The sequence below is a fragment of the Mytilus trossulus genome, chromosome 2 (assembly GCF_036588685.1).
Source record: "Mytilus trossulus isolate FHL-02 chromosome 2, PNRI_Mtr1.1.1.hap1, whole genome shotgun sequence".
Taxonomy (NCBI): Eukaryota; Metazoa; Mollusca; class Bivalvia; order Mytilida; family Mytilidae; genus Mytilus; species Mytilus trossulus.
In genome coordinates, this window is record NC_086374.1 from 16,111,099 (window position 1) to 16,128,460 (window position 17,362).

Consider the following 17,362-nt stretch of genomic DNA (forward strand, 5'->3'; position numbering starts at 1 on the left):
ATTACTCAGAAATTTATCGCATGAAAGTCCGTAATGAAAATGGGAATTTTATCAACACTATGTATTTCTAGAAAACCGATGAACCCTTACACTGACCGCTATTGTAATTTCTCGGTATTTACGTCTCAAAGTTAAGTATTTTGTTTTGACAGCTTTAGAATTAAGAATAACATGTAATTTTTTCTAACCTAGAATCCCTTGACATCCAATTCCAGTGATTGACTTTCTATTTTCAATACAGAGTAAAATCACAAAAATACTGAACTCCGAGGAAAATCCAAAACGGAAACTCCCTCATCAAATGGCAAAATCAAATGATAAAACACATCAAATGAATTGACATCAACTTCTTATTCGTGACTTGGTACAGGCATTTTCAAATGTAGAAAATGGTGGATCTAACCTGGTTTTATAGCGCATAACCTCTCACTTGTATGACAGTCGCATCAAATTCGATTATATTTATAACGATGCATGAACAAAACAGACATAATAGGTATAATTGTCAAAATAGGGGTACAGCAGTCATCACTGTATCACAATCTCAATTAGAACAAAACAAAAAAATCTTTAACAAAGAAGCACAAAAAGCATCTATCAAATTTAACAACCACATTAATTGCTTGCTTATATATGTATTTTGAATCAACCCATTAAGGATTGAAATAAGTCCTGTGACTGCATACATATCTGATTGAATAGTCAATATCAGAAACACTATTTCAATTTATAAAAGATAATATATCTTGAATACGAAAACTCTTTCCATAACAGTTAATCAGTTAGCTTATAAGTTCTTAATAAAACAATATATTCTGACAGTTTTGCAAATTTAACTATTTAAAATGTGTTACATGTGTAATACGTTAGTCTATACATAATATTTTTTCATGTAGAGTGTTTAATCAACTTGCACCATCAAACAGTTTTTATACCCCCGCTTTAAAAAAGGGGGGTATACTGTTTTACCTCTGTCTGTCCTGCCGTCAGTCCGTCAGTCAGTCCGTCCGTCCGTCAGTCAGTCCGTCCGTCCCATGATTATTTTTCGTCGCATTTTTCTCAGGAACTACAATACAAGGATTTCTTAAATTTGATTTCAGGATTTATATAAGTCAGCTATACCGTGTGATGTGTTTTCAGATTCATCACTCGACAACTTTCTGTTTACCGAACACTTGCACATTTTTACACTATTAATATTATCCACTTGCGGCGGGGGTATCATCAGTGAGCAGTAGCTCGCAGTTTCACTTGTTAATTTAGCTTTACTTTTTCCAGACAGTTGAAATGCACACGAGTAACTATACACAAACACCTGTTTGTATCGTATATATTAACAGCCGTTTTTTGGATAACATACTACGCTACTACTTCATTTGACCCTCATGTCGTCGCAGACAACCCGGTGAGTGTACTTTTCTGCATATTTCAAGAAATAAAATAAAATTTCATTGGAGAAGTGTTGCCTCATACAACCTAATTGGTGTTGCTAAATATTGTATTTTCTGTTGATGGTATATACACTGCTGTATGTCTTTTCTATTTTGGTTATGATGCAATTCGTCCTCTATTGTTTCTACATTCTCTTTTTTCATATAATAGCATACTTTTCGAATTTAAAGACTTTAACAGACTAAAGTTGAACTTTGATTTGCATTTTAGTTCCCTTTTACTCATATACTAGTAGCTCATCGAGTACTAGTATTGAGTGTTTATGCATGTTTGGCTTAGGGAGCATTCCTGGTGAAGGTAAATGCCCAAAACCGCTTTGGTAGTACGTATTGTGTACATTTTATCTTGATTTATTAGAGCTCTTATATATGTACAAAAATATTGATGTAGTGTTTACGTCAGAGAGACTAATACTGTATGATGATAGGCTCTTTTAGAAAATATGTACTCTTTAAAAAAAACACATTGTGAAATGAGAAATCAGTGTGATAATATGAGTAAGATGTATTAATCTAGACATTTAAACTAGAAATCTATTATGATTCATACTAAAAGTCTGCTGAGAAAATCCGACCTGTATGATATTAAGTTACGTAGATTGTATTTGCAGTCTAGTATTTTGCATTGGTAATGACTATTAAGAAATTTTAATTCTTTTTTCTATTATTATCCCTATTTTCTACAAGGTATGGTGCCGGATACTGCATGTTCTTTCACAGTATGTCACAGTTTGTAACTATGCCTGGATGTTTTGTGAAGGATTTTATCTTCATACTGTACTTGTAATGACTTTTACAAACGAAAAGACATTGCTAAAAATATGTTACCTAGTTGGATGGGGTAAGTACTTTTAAATAGTAGTTTAGGTATCTTCAAATCTCATAAATCCATTTAGAATAAACTAATGAAAGTACAAAATAAAACCTGAGAGAATCGCATGAACTCAGAAGGAGCGAGCTTTAATACGTGCGTCGACAAGCTAGTGTATCATGCTATGCATTCAACACCCGCCATGCAATCCACATTCATTCAAAAGGATAAACGACAAATTTGGTTAACACGGTTTATCAACTAATTGCATCTAAAATATATAGCTCATTTCAATATTTTCTTAACATTTATATCTTTATCATTTGACACTTCTACAACACAATGACCTGTATAATTCCTCTCTAATTGTCATTCGAAAGGTCTGACATTTACAGTAGTGATTGAATATTTTCAAGGTGTATTGAAGGTTGGCATCATGGTCTGACATACAGTTAATGAACCACATTAACTCACTTAAGAAATACTTGATGCAAGCTATACTTTATTGTAGTTTTAACATGGGTAGGCATTATATTCGTGATTATTTTTGCATGAGCGATAGTGAGGGCTAACATAACTTGTCATAAGTGTTTTACTTTTTCTCCTCTTTGTTTACCTATGAAAGCTAGCATTGTATTGTATAAACTGTTTTATATGCATGTCCATTATATTAAACTATTATTGTAACTTAATATTATGTTATGGAGAAGACTTCACAAGTATAATTTTCTTGTGTCTAATCCATTTTGCTTTAATTCAGCAAATAAAATATGTTTTTACTAAACTGAACATAAGCCTACCCATTGAAAACTACACTAAAGTATAGTTTGCATCAATTATTTCGATTCTGATAAGAACAATTAAGATAATTTCTATGTCCGATGTGTATAAAAGTTTGGCGCTTGTGTAGACTCTTCAATGAACCTCTCGTTTTTGTTTATAAACAAGTAAACAACCGGCAATATGATTTGTTAGAGGGGGAAGTTTTGAACAGCAAGCATTAATGGTTGTCGTATCTAGGTCAAATAGGTGAATTTTGAATTTGAAACACGCTACAGTCATAATAATTGAATTGAAAACAACATTTGCATCGTTAGAAGTGTTTAAAGTTAATTAAATACATTAAATGCATTCCAATTTGATAAAATTCATTATTCGGCAGAAGTCAATATTCGCATGTGCAAACAAATTTCATTGGATTAAGAGCATGGCTTTTTTCACAAAGCGAATAGTATATAAACCAATATATATGTTCAACCAATTTATATACTAGTAACCTTATCACTTATCACTATTTTCGGACTTTTGTTTCCGTTAGCATCAGTCAATATACCTTTACTCTTTAATTTTTTGGTGTAGATCCTCTCTTTTATATTAAAAAAGGACCGAATGATTCCAGTTTGTGTTCGTGAGATACAATCTCATTGTTACACTACTGACTCATCATATTTCCATTGAAGAATAGTTTTGCTAATCAAATCTTGGAGAAATCCCATTTACATTTACCAAGGCAACCTAAGCGTTACACGTGACATCGATTCTAGAGTTGAAGGTCGTTTATGTGTTAAAGAAAATGTAAATGTTAGAAGTGTTTCAGATAAGAAAGAGCTATGAAGTTTGGTTTATGACTACACCCTTTTGTTGTAAGGGTCTTTTGTCCCATGTTTATCAATCCCTTATTTTTATCTAAATGTTTAGTAATTGCACAATCTTCGAATCACTGACTTATCGCTTTGTAAAAAAAACTGTTACCTTATCTTATTCCGTTTGTTTATTAAATGGCGAAACATTTGACAAATTCACCCTGAATTGCACAATTATTGCCCAGGTTAAACTTGAAACACATATTGGAAGAACTTAACATCATTAATAAGAAAACCACGATAGATTTGAAAAACGCTCTAATATGAGTAAAAAGTTCTCTGAAATTGACCACGAGCTTCTTCTAATTTTGTAGATAAAACGGGGTAACACAAAAGTCGGTACATCTATGGAAACCAAAAGAACGAAAGCTATCATAATTCTGCAAATGAAACTATCAAGATTGCAATATTATAAACTTGGTAACTGTGTTGATAGAATTTTCTCAATTGAACTTTAAACAGAAAAAAAAACCATTACATTTACTGCAATATAATGTCAGACAGTTTTGTCCGCTTCATATATTGAATCAAGAAAATGACAGTGAAAATCTATTAAGAACTCAACTTAACGACATACCAAATGATCTCAATGTTTCTAATCGCGACATTTCCATTTGATATAATCATTCCAGTAGCACTTGCACATAGTGTTTATGACAAGTCTTGGGTTTTCTACAGTGTTGTTTTATCAAGGAAACTACTGAACCAAAGTTTAATTAATGGTAGATTTGCAGTCATCTCTTCGAAGTTGTTTTTCTTTTGGCAATGATTTTGTGTCTGTCCTCCTTCAATTAAGAAGTAAGACACGACTTCGGTTAAAGTCAGATGTGAAAAGGCGAAAAGGTATTGAATTGCACATGACTGAATAGATTTTGGCGACCGTTAAGATGTAAATGTCATGATGACTTTTATGTATACAAAACACTTTTTTGCTAGAACTGAAACAGTAATTTTATAGATTTTGTGCATTTTATAGAGAATAAATAGACTACAATGATAATGTTAAAACTTGATTTCGTCATTTCTGAAAGCTCTTTCCGTTTTTTCAAAGTGATCTTGGATGATAATTCCTTAATGATGACGTATCTTATTACTTCATGTCAATTATGTAAACATGTTTGTAAACTATAAACATTAACCTTCAGTGTAATTACAATACTCTAACATCATAATAAACCAATTCATTTTCAAAAATGGCTTGACAAGTTGTTACATTTCCATCATGAAAAAGTGAAAACATAAAATATCAGCTCTTTTTTAATGCGACAGGATGTCAATTACTGTATAAGGTCTTATTACAAAAGCACTCAAATTAAAATGCCAAAGTGGTAAGAGGACATTGTTGGATGCAATTAAATGACTATCCAGTAACACTTTATAGTTCTGCTTTTCTAGGATAATAGTTTTATCAACTGTAATTAATACAAATCCTATATAATTTATTTTAATGTTTCTACAGTGACATTTTATAAGGTTGTTCGTAATTAATTACGAAATGCTACTTTTATTCTTTAAAAGGTTTGCAAACAGATCAAAATGAAAGGTTCTTATCCATCAATTTCTACAATCAAAACAACAGAAGTTACAGCTTTTGCCTATTTAACTTGAATTTTCTTGATTGCAATACTCTTCAACTCTATTTTTTTTTTTAAATTTTAACTAGACTTTTAGTTGACCTCTGTTTGTAAGATGTGACCAGTTGCTGTCTAATAAACATATACTCGTATATATATGTTTTGTATATCCCGTATTCCATATTCATGTAAAGAATACGGATATCGAAAAATTATATATTTCTATGAAGGCACGGCTTATTGCTAAGAAAATGAAACTTTGTCACATTTTTGTATATCACAGGCCTTCCAGTGATACCTTCTGTTCTGTATACAGTATTACGTTCAACAAACACAGATATTGATAACAGGTTTGTCTTTTTATAATTATGCCTATCATTTAATGAATTAATCATGTAATTATACTTCTTTTGATCTATCATTCTTCTTATTATCATTATCATTCTATGTAATATTTGAACTTTATGATTGTAATTATTTTGCTAATTCTAGGCGCCTTGATGGTGAAATAAAACATATTCGTGTGTTTGTTTGCGTGCTTGCTTGTCTGTCATTTACATGTATGATGGCGTCTGCATTTACAATTGTATGAACAAGATTATGAGATTTTTTTTTAAAATTCTGACTAAAACTGGCTGTTCAAAACCACACCAACTACTTCCAAAATATTGTCAAATCTGGAATAGGAGTAGGAGCATTGTATGCGGAAGATTTATCTATTAGTTCAAAATACCTTTTCACTCTTATAACAGCAGATTTTTAACACATTGACCAGCGTGATTAATTTGAAATTCAGAACGGAAATGAGGAATGTAAATAAAGGCAACAGTAGTTATCGGTATTCAAAAGTCATAAATCGAGTCAGAAAAAACAAATCCGTGTTACAAACTAGTAAAACCGAAGAAAACACAATAACTTTTAGAGGAAAACAACAAGAACAGAAACACTGAAGTGTAACAAAAGCAAACGCCAGCATACATAGAAACAGACTGTTTGATACAACTGACAAACGCATAATTTACTTACAAATGAAACGGTGACGTCTATGTAGTTCCCATAAGATTGATTTTTATTTTTAAAATCGTTTACTTCTTGATATTTTAACAACGGTCTTGCCATAAAATAATGGGCACAGTTTAGTAACTTGGTCGCCATACAAATTCAATAAAATTTGATTTCGTTATTACATAATACATTATATTTGTATTTTGTCTATTTGATATAGCTGTTGGCATGATGATACAGTCTTAATATGGACATTTTCAGGACCTATTGCTTTGTCACTTCTAGTAAGTTCTTATGACTTATATAAAAAAAATCTTATAAAACTGCAATGCTGTAGCAAAAATCAATCAATAGGAATTTACAATATTATTAGTTACATCTTATGTTAGTGTTAGTGTGTTAGTTATAATACGATATATATTGGGTCAGTAAATTCCCCACCATATGGAAATTACCCACCCCATATATATCGTATTAGGTCACTAGCACAACGAATAACGAATTTATTTTACCTACTATCAATGCCATCAATAACAACGTTTTACCTTTAAATTTGTTGTAGAAATTTATTTTAATCGTTCATTACATGTATTAATTTCTGTGTCTGTTTAATCCTTGCAAAGGAGTAGGTCCGGTAAGGACTCATTTTGGCCTCAAATTACAGTTTCATCTGACGAAAGATTTTGACCACTTTTTAAACACTAAAGTGTCTATTTCACTTGATTTAATTAGTTTTTGTGAAAGATTTTAACTATTTAAGTCATTAAAAACGATCCGATTCAAGCTCAAATATGAAAAATCTCTCAAATATGCCAAAAAACGTCACTTTTCAGATGGTTTTTGTCAAAAATGAAAGTGGCCGCATCCGTGTTCATCCACAATCTTTATATATGTATTATAATAAAATACAACTTACATTACAATATTATGGATGAACACGAATGCGGCCACTTTCGCTTTACACGGAAACCGTCTAAAATTTAACTAAAATGATAGAATTTTTGAAGATTTCAGTAATTTAGCATGACTAAATGGTGCTACAATCCGATATTTGTGCATTGTATTGTCAAAAACAGCCCATATTTATGTAGCAGAAGCATTCAACTGTCCAATAAATAACTAAAAATTTACATTTTGACAATTTTGTAAAACTGCCATATTTTGGGGCCAAAAAGGGGTCTTACCGGACCTACTCCTTTCTTTGATTTTGTTTTGAAAAGGGAAATAACTCCTTTATGCCTATAATAACCACGTGCACTTGTTTGCTTAATTATGTTTTATAAACTTATTTCAACCTTTCATCATCAATTTCTTCGTCTGTTGAATCCTTTCATATTTTCCCTTAACTCCATGTTGTTTTTATAAAGGATTTTTTAATCTCTTTTTGTTTTGAAAGGGGAGCAGCAACTCTTCATTAACCATATGGTAACTTACCATGTATGGTTACTAACCCTATATTTTTGTAGGACATCCTATATCAAATAAACATAGTCACCACGTGTAGTTCTTTAACCAATCATATATCTATAAATATTAGGTCCGAGACCACCATTGTCGTCCCTTGACAAATATAGTCCATAGTGTTGACAGTGGGTTACTTGCCATTAATTTTTATACCCCTTCCAAATTTATTTCTCCAAGTGAAATTGCCGCAAATTGAAAGTAGGGGGGGGGGGGGGGGGGTGATATTACACTGTAAAACAAATTTGGGTCCAGAATTTTAAAGGAAAGTAGTGATTTGGTCCAGTTGAAAAAGGTTTACAATTAGCACTTCGGAAGCTGTCAAAAGATTTCAAGACGCCCTAAACATAAAATTGTCCATATTTTGAGTTAGAGGCAATGACGTTTACTATAATTTTGATATAATTTGTCCCAAAAGTATTATAACACACTGTAAAAGTTTCTTTGAGAAAGTGCAGGTGGGATTTTTTAAATTTTAATATATGTTCTAAAAAACGGTTTTATCAGATTTCAAGCGTTCCCGATAATATTGAAAAAGAGGGCCGAAAGATACTAAAGGGACATTGATACTCATTAGTCGAAAAAAAAACTGACAACGCCATGACTAAAACGAAAAATACCAACAGATAAACAGTATTACACAAAACATATCATAGAAAATTAAAGACTGGGCAACACGATCCCCACAAACAACTGGGGTTGATCTCAGGTGCTCCGAAAAGGTAAGCAGATGCTGCTTAAAGTTATAGAGTGAGTTAGGAAAAAAAAAAACACGAAAAAATGACACTTTATATTGTCTAATCTACTTATGATCAACATTGAAGATAATAATATGCTTTTTTTAATTTTCATATTTTATATTGTAGATAAATGTTATTTTCCTAATGAATATAATACGCATTCTTTGTTCAAAAGTGAATGCTAATAGACCGCAATCATTGCAATCTTTAAGGTTTGTAGTTTACATTATAGGTTTAGGAAATGAAAATAGGTTGACTAAGTAAACAAATATAAACTAGTTTGAATAATTGTCTTCATCCGAGTATTAGATGTAACTATCTTTCCGTTAACTTTAAAAAAAAAAATCTTATGCAGAGCTGTCACTGAATTGTAACGTAAAGTAAATGAACATTACGTTACTTATGAACTGTTTGGAAAAGTATAAGCTTGGTAACTTTGATTGCGATTTACACTAGATGGTCGATGGAACTGTTGGTGGACGTTTTGTCTCTGAGGGTCTCACCATCCCAGAGTCAGCACTTCGATGTTGACATGAATATCATTTTTTGATCATTTGTTTTTTAAATGTACTATTTGCAAAAGTATGAGTTATTTGGAATAATTATCGTCCCAGGCATAGTTACCTTAGCCCTATTTGGCACAACTTTTTGGAATTATCGGTCCTCAATGGTCTCCAACTTTGTACGTATTCGGCTTTCTAACTATGGTGATCCGAGCGTCACTGATGAGTCTTATATTGACGGAACGTATCAAAATTTAAGCCTGTAACCTTTGATAACTATTGACAGACGATGTTATTATGCCAATAACAAAATATCAACCGCTGTTACATGTAGGATGGTCTAATTCTGAAACTGATAGTTCACCAATTAACTAACAATTCAATATATCGGTTTTATAATTTCTTTTATAAATTCTCTGTTTACAAAACTTTGAATTTTTCGAAAAACTAAGGATTAGATTACCTTAGCCGTATTTGGCACAACTTTTTGGAATTTTGGGTCCTTAATGCTCCTAAACTCTGTATTTGTTTTGGCTTTTTAACTATTTTGATCTGAGCGTCACTTATGAGTCTTATGTAGACGAAGCGCGCGTCTGGCGTATAAAATTATAATCCTGGTACTTTTGATAACTATCAATATATATGGCTCGCCCTCTTGCACTTTAGTAACGTGCAAAAGTCAAATTCTCCTGTAGTGTAGCTCAGCATAATTTTAAGCTGTTGTTACGATTGATGTAAGATAACGATAGTTTCTGCAATCTTAAAATCACCTATTTGCATAGTTTTTAGTGAAAAAGAGTCATCCATTATATACAAATATTGTTTTCTAAATTTTTGTTTTAATTATTCACTTTTTAAAGTAAATTTAAGTAGGGGTTTTCTTCATTGTTCCTGTTTAGTTTTGGATGCCACATTAAGACACGAGTAAATCTTTAAATCACATTATTGACACATGTAGACTCATATATATATATATATGGAAACTGATAAATATTGACATTTAGTCTCTTGTGGAGAGTTTTCTCATTGGCAATCATGCCACATCTTCTTTTCTATATGGCTATATTGATTGTGTTCTTTCACTTTTTACTTTAACATTGGTTTTTTTGTTTGTGTGTGTATATATGTTTGCATTTGTGTCTATCTGTAGAATCAAATCCTTTTTAACTGGTTTTAACCATTTATTTTTATGTTTTGTTATTAACACTGCTGTCCAATGTTGACTGGAAGATTACAGCGTTCACAAACATATGCAACCTCTTCACATACTTCATGTTCCTTTCCAATGTTATGAGTCTGTAACTCGTTGGTTGCTGTTGTTGCAGTCTGCCTTATTGTATGTTCCTTTACTGTTTTCTCATTAATCTAGCCTCTATCTCTTTTGAACTGTTTCATCTTTTATTCATGTCGGTAGCTCATACGGTGAATTATAAGTATTTACATCCTCGTCTTTTATTCAATAGTAAATAGTTGTCTCATTTGAAATTTATTTTCAAATATTGTCTGTTGATTATGTTCAGAATGGTCGCCACTTTCATCTAGTTGTCAGAATAATTGCATTCGGTTCTGGTTTCTCATATCTCTTGTATTGTCAAATGTTTTTGGTTATTCATGTTTCCTTTCTAATTTATTACAATTTGTGATATAGTACCATATTTGGAAATGAAGTGAAATATAACAGCAACCACTATTTGTGCCTTGAAATTGCAAAACCTCAAATCTTTCAATATAAAAATGAACAGATCCTATATAATCTGAACACTTTGTTGGGTAATTACTTCATTGCAGCTGTTTCTAAACATTCGGGTTTTGATGGTTCTTATAAAGTCAATCTTAGAAAGAGTTTAGGACGCATCAAATGTATAAAGTGTTGTTTTCATTTTATACGCGTAGTATCAATTCGGAAAGTCCATAATCACATGTCAAAATCAAAAAACAAAACGCATCAAAAACGAATGGACAAGAACTATCATTTTCCTGACTTGGTACAGGCATTTTCAAATGTAGAAAATGGTGGATTAAACCTGGTTCTATAGCGCTAATCCTCTCACTTTAATGACAGTCTCATCAAATTCCGTTATAGTTACATTTATGCGTTAAATACACAGACTCAATAAATAAAATAGTCAAAATATGGGTACATCAGTCATCATCGTATAACAATTTAAAAAGGAACAATTTAACAGATTACAAAAACAACATACTGTTATAACAGGATCTTAGAATAAAGCTTCTTTTATAAATATGTGAAACAGAAGTTAAGAGATATAAATACTGTTGTGTGACTAATGTCTTGTGAAAATGGGAAGTATGTACCTGTTTAAAATACTTTTTTTTTTAAATTACCGACAAAGTAGAGAAAACAGACACTTTCTTTATGATGGATCCATTGTTTAATATAAGAACTTGTTTTTTTTTCAGGCAATCATTAAAAGCAACCTGCATTTTGATACCATTGTTGGGTATACAGTACATTGCTCTACCATTCCGTCCAAACGATGGAAACGAACATGGACAATATGTATATGATATGGTGTCAGCCTGTCTTTCTTCATTTCAGGTACAAAAGGTTTAACTATTATGAAAAGTTTCAAAAAAGTAAAATATATTTTCAATATTTTTTACATTAGTTCAAACTTCAAAAGTAAAAACGAGAACGAGCTAACATGTCCTTTGACAATATAGCTAAAGTTGTCGGAAATACTTTTATTTGTGCAATCTTTGTGTTTTTTTTTTATAATTTGTTCATTTCATTGAATCTTTTACTTAGCTAAAAACTTTCTGTATTGAAAGTGGTTTTATACATATACAGTTCACGCTTACAGTTTTTAATAAATAGTGCTTTGACAAAGATCACAAACCACACTTTTAAGGTTGCATTTCGGTAAATATTGACAATGCAATTTTCCAAAGGAATTCCTTTTACGGCTAAAACTGTACCAGTTTTACTATGAAGTTTTGAAAACAAATATTACCCTACAATTTTTTCAGAGGTCATGCCCTGAACTTCTCAGAGTTTAAACTAACACTAAGTTTCTACCCCTACCTCGAATGAAAGGTAACCACAGATGCAATGTAAGCAATATGCACATGTTTATTTACTGGTAACATTCCCAAGTTAGGTCTCTGTGAGATTGAACACAGAGAGAATAACTGGGAACCAGTATGTTAACAAAATTAATTTTCTATGAATATTCAAGATCTCCAAAAAAGAGGTTTGTTTTGAGAAACAGCTGTATTTACAAAGTGCAACCTTAAACTATGTTTATTATCTGAATTGTGCGTTAATGTGAGCTTTTGTTTTGCATAAGTACCATTTGTTTTGCATTAATACCATTTTTAACCACAGTAGACTATTCCCCATTTCCATTTCATTTTGAATTTTCTAATAAACACAAATGAAATGGGTTAAATCAGATATTTATAAATAAATGTTCCTTTCTGAGGTTCATACTCGCCCACCGAACAGAATACCAATTGAGTTGAAATTTAACTGAGCTGTATTTTCATACAATTATAAAATACATTCATGATATTTATGCCAAAATTTCATAACCTTATAATAAAATATAGAAAAAAATCCCGATTAATTTATTGTCGCACATCGACTCGAAAATGTTTATTCAAGATAAAAATTAACTTCCTTCTATACTGTTAATATTCTAACATTTGAAAAATAAAAGTTTGATTATTTTTCAGGGTTTTCTTGTATCTCTTCTTTTCTGTTTCTTTAATGGAGAAGTGAGTATTTTAAACTGTGTATAATGTTTTTTGCATCTCATATCTAATAATAACACGATATTTGAGGTAAATACAATACCAATATTATACTAGCTGACCAGCAACTTTTTGTTCATGTTCATTCATTTTTTCAAATAGCCTTAAACAAATGAAATCTTCATTAAAATACAAATACAAAAAAAAAAAAAGTTTCAACACATAACTAAACCCACTCAGAGACCCCAGATATTATTAAGAAATCAATGACCACGGTTTAACTACGTATACACAAAAACACTTTCACTATTTGGCCTATGTGTGAATAGAAATTGTTTGATTTGAAAGTGCCAGACTTCACAGCAATGAATATAAAGTTATAATGATTATAAAGTTTTGGGATGTTACAGGTTCTGAGTTTGCTTAAAGCACAGATTAGAATGATGCAACGATGTATAAGTTATGAAGAGACTTTAGCGAGTTACATGTATGCATCGGTTCACCAATCTGAAGGTGCAAAAGACGTTGCTAACGCAGAACTCAAGGTAAACAATCATGCTATTCGTATTGAGGTTAACACGCTAGAACAGAAATGGCTTACGTTTTACCTTTTAAATCCTGACGTTCATTAAATGTTCCATCCATTGACCACGTGTTTTGGTTTTGGTAATAATGCTCTGCCAACTGATCGCATGACCTGATGATTTATTCATAACACATTTTTGTGAAAATAGTTTGATGTGTTCTTAAGATAGCCAAAGCCCCAAATAACATCGTTTTTGTGTGTAAAAGTCATTACATTAACTGCTTGATAAACGAATTAGGTATATACAATTCACTTGGAAACTCAACATATACCCTCACGACACTTACCAAAAAAGAAATCCTGGATAATCATAGGTCTGTTCTTTGTTCCTTTGGAATTTCAACCAAAGATGAATAACTGGATCTTCCATCACTGTATTGGATACCTAAATTACATAAGTGTCCTTACACACAACAGAATATTGCTGGGTCTTCCAAGTGCTCCACGAAACCTCTTTCTAAACTATTAACATTTTTTTTATCAGCAATCAAAGACGGGCTTCAAAGTTATTGCGAAGCTGCCTATTCGAGAGGTGGCATGAATCAGATGTGGATACTTAAAAATTCCAAAGATCTTTTAGAGTACACACAATATAACTCTCTTTCATCTTGTAACAGTATTAGAACATTTGACTTTTCTACTCTTTACACAAGTATTCCATATTTCAAACTAAAAGACATATTGAAAGAGTTGGTATTGCTTTGATTCATAAAAAAGAATGACCAACGTAGATAAAAGTATCTTGTCTTAGGGAGGAATACATCCTGCTTTGTAAAGGATCACTCTGATTCAAACAAAAAATTCTCTGAAACTGATATTATTAAGATGCTTGATTTCTTGATTGACAACATATTTGTTACGTTCGGAGGACGTGTTTTTCGACAGACAAATTTGGTGACTATGTGGAACGCATCTATCCCATTGAACTAGATATAAAGGATACTACAGATACAGTTAAGTCGGCTTCATATCTTGACTTACATCTAGAAATTGACAATGAGGGTCGGTTGAAAACAAACTTTACGACAAAAGAGATGATTTCAGCTTTCCAATTGTGAACTTTCCATTTCTAGGTAGCAATATTCCAGCAGCACCAGCATATGGGGTATATATCTCCCAATTGATACGATATTCCCGTGCTTGCATTTCCTATCATGATTTTCTTGATAGCGGGTTACTGCTTACAAGGAAGCTATTAAACCAAGAGTTCCAAATGGTGAAGTTGAAATCATCCCTTCGTAAATTTTACGGTAGCCATCACGAGTTGGTTGACCGTTATGGAATAACCGTTTCACAAATGATATCGGATATGTTCCTTACGTGAATGTGACCTTCCGAATTAGACTATTTACCGGATTTGTAATCACATAAGCAACACGACGGGTGCCACATGTGGAGCAGGATCTGCTTACCCTTCCGGAGCACCTGAGATCACCCCTAGTTATTGGTGGGGTTCGTGTTGTTTATTCTTTATTTTTCTATGTTGTGTCATGTGTACTATTGTTTTTCTGTTTGTTTTTTTCATTTTTAGCCATGGCGTTGTCAGTTTGTTTTAGATTTAAGAGTTTGACTGTCCCTTTGGTATCTTTCGTTCCTCTTTTAGAATAACATCAATTTAGATCTGTGAGGAAGAACGACATTTCCTCTGTTGTGTGAAGATGTCTCATTTACAATCACCCAATTATACATAATTATTTTTATATTGATACACAAACTATGGTTCGACTGTCAAAATTGTGTTTGATTTACTCATATAATATTATTTACCGTTATCGTATTCTGTATTTCAGGAAGATACAAGACAAGATAAACAGATCACAGTTGACTTTTCTTTGGTTTAATTATATCCATTACTTTTCTAGAGCGTCATGTTATAAATTATTTATCTGTTTATAAAATGTTGTTACATAAAAAAGTACGTGAGTTCACTTGCACAACTATTTGTTTATATTAAACAGTGTAATTGTTCTTGTAAGATACGGATTAAATAAATAAAAAAAAAGTATGCATCTAAATGTGTTTGAAAAAAACATTATCGAAGATGAAAACTGGATTCAGAAATAAATGTAAAGATACAATGCTCTTTAACTTTGTACAATATCAATCTGGACAATAGCAACCTTGATAATAGCCAAATAGCCGATAGCTGATGCACACAAATGGCACAATGTCATGTCATGCAAAAAAAATCGATTAAAAGGAAGATTATAAAGGGTAAACCATATAGAAATAAAAAAGATAAACTACTTCAAGACCTACAGTAGTTGTCATATGGGTATGTAGTTCATACTTGTTTCTCGTTTTTATATAGATTAGACCGTTGTTTTTCCCGTTTAAATGTTTTTACACTGGTAATTATTTGGGCTCTTTAAAGCTAGCTGCTCAATGTGAGCCAAGGCTCCATGTTGAAAGCCGTACTTTGACCTATAATGTTTTACTTTTATAATTTGTAAATTTGATGGAGAGTTGTCTCATTGGCACTCATACCACATCTTCCTATATCTACTAACATCTATAACGTAAGGCTACCTTCTGATAAGTTGATACTGAATAGTTATCTATTAGGTCTTGGTACTTCTTGATGAACATTTTGAAAAAAAATATCTTAGGACGACACGTTCTAAAGTAGTATGTGTGATGAAGTTTGCGTAACATGGTCATTCCTCAGGAATTGTGTGTTTACAAGTATAATATTCTGAATGGAATATATGATTATATCATAAACTCCTCTGGCTAAACTTGTATATGTTCTATGAAGTCTATATAATATATGACCATTAATTTTAATTCATCTACTTTCTTTTTTTTCATATTTTAGATATTTTTTGATAAAAAAATGATAAAAATTAAACCTCGTAGAAGTAATTCTTAAAAAAAAAAGAATTTACCAAAAAAATGAGCTAAATAATTAGAGAAAATGTCTGATTTCGTACATTCGAAAATATGAATCAACTGTCGGAAGTTTGTCATTAAAATATAGTATGATCTTTAAAAGTTTTATAACATTTTGGTGTGTTAGTAATTTCAATGTTGATATACTATTTGTGTTAAAATTGGATTGATGTGTAAAATTTAATTTAATTCTTAACTATTACCGAAATTGTATAAATTGTCAATAGGTGTAAATGAAGCATGAGATGTACAATTGCAGATGAAAGGATCTAGGGTTATATTAAAAATATATTATCTCGGTGAGAAGGTATTATTATTCTGACAGTACAGGTGAAACATATCGTCAAATAATGCAAAATGTAAAATAAAATATTTAAGAAAATCTACAAATTCAAAAGTTCACTACAACGACTGTGTTTATGTAAACGGTAAGTTTTCAATATACGTTAACAGTAGGTTCGTCATCCGAAGATTTTAGTCTTTTATATCATTTTAGTCATGTTCCAACAGATGAATTATGTTTTTTAGAATAACTCACCAATTTTATTGCAGCAAAATTAGACGTTAGTTAAACAGTTTTAATTGAAAAAAGACCAACAAAAACAAAACAACAACATTTGAGTTATATGGCGAATATGTATGAAAAAAATGTTAATATGCAATACTTCCTCACATTTAGTTCATAATGTAACTTTGTTGTCGGAAGTACATATCTTAAAAAAATGGCTTTAAATTAACTAGCTTACTAAAAGTGCAATTTAACAATGACTAAAAGGGATAAATCAATGGTGGTTTTACACCTAATATGGGAAGCTGTACATGCACCTTTGACCTTGTGAGTACTCTCATGTGTTAAAAATTTGCTATTTAAGTGAAATATTACAAAAATTAAATATTCTGAGTGGATTGAGTCTCCAAAGCAAATTTTATGAGAAAAATTCCTTAAAATAGGACTCTATCATGCATATTCGGTTGACAG

The 17,362-nt window shown here is 31.4% G+C and overlaps 1 protein-coding gene across 2 annotated transcripts in view; it reads left to right on the plus strand.

Annotated features, from left to right (window-relative positions):
• The window catches only part of LOC134704931 (calcitonin gene-related peptide type 1 receptor-like), a 31,060-nt gene extending 15,435 nt beyond the window's left edge, over positions 1 to 15,625 (plus strand). The window contains exons 5-13 of one of the 2 annotated variants that reach the window (XM_063563711.1): positions 1,279 to 1,405; positions 2,139 to 2,292; positions 5,763 to 5,829; positions 6,705 to 6,768; positions 8,812 to 8,897; positions 11,610 to 11,748; positions 12,888 to 12,929; positions 13,316 to 13,450; positions 15,282 to 15,625. In XM_063563711.1, the coding sequence (XP_063419781.1) occupies positions 1,279 to 1,405; positions 2,139 to 2,292; positions 5,763 to 5,829; positions 6,705 to 6,768; positions 8,812 to 8,897; positions 11,610 to 11,748; positions 12,888 to 12,929; positions 13,316 to 13,450; positions 15,282 to 15,332 (865 nt within the window). In that variant the 3' untranslated portion in view covers positions 15,333 to 15,625. Of the gene's footprint in view, positions 1 to 1,278; positions 1,406 to 2,138; positions 2,293 to 5,762; positions 5,830 to 6,704; positions 6,769 to 8,811; positions 8,898 to 11,609; positions 11,749 to 12,887; positions 12,930 to 13,299; positions 13,451 to 15,281 lie in introns of those variants that run through there. The other variant, XM_063563712.1, reaches the window with a different exon arrangement.
• Positions 15,626 to 17,362: the final 1,737 nt, after the last annotated feature.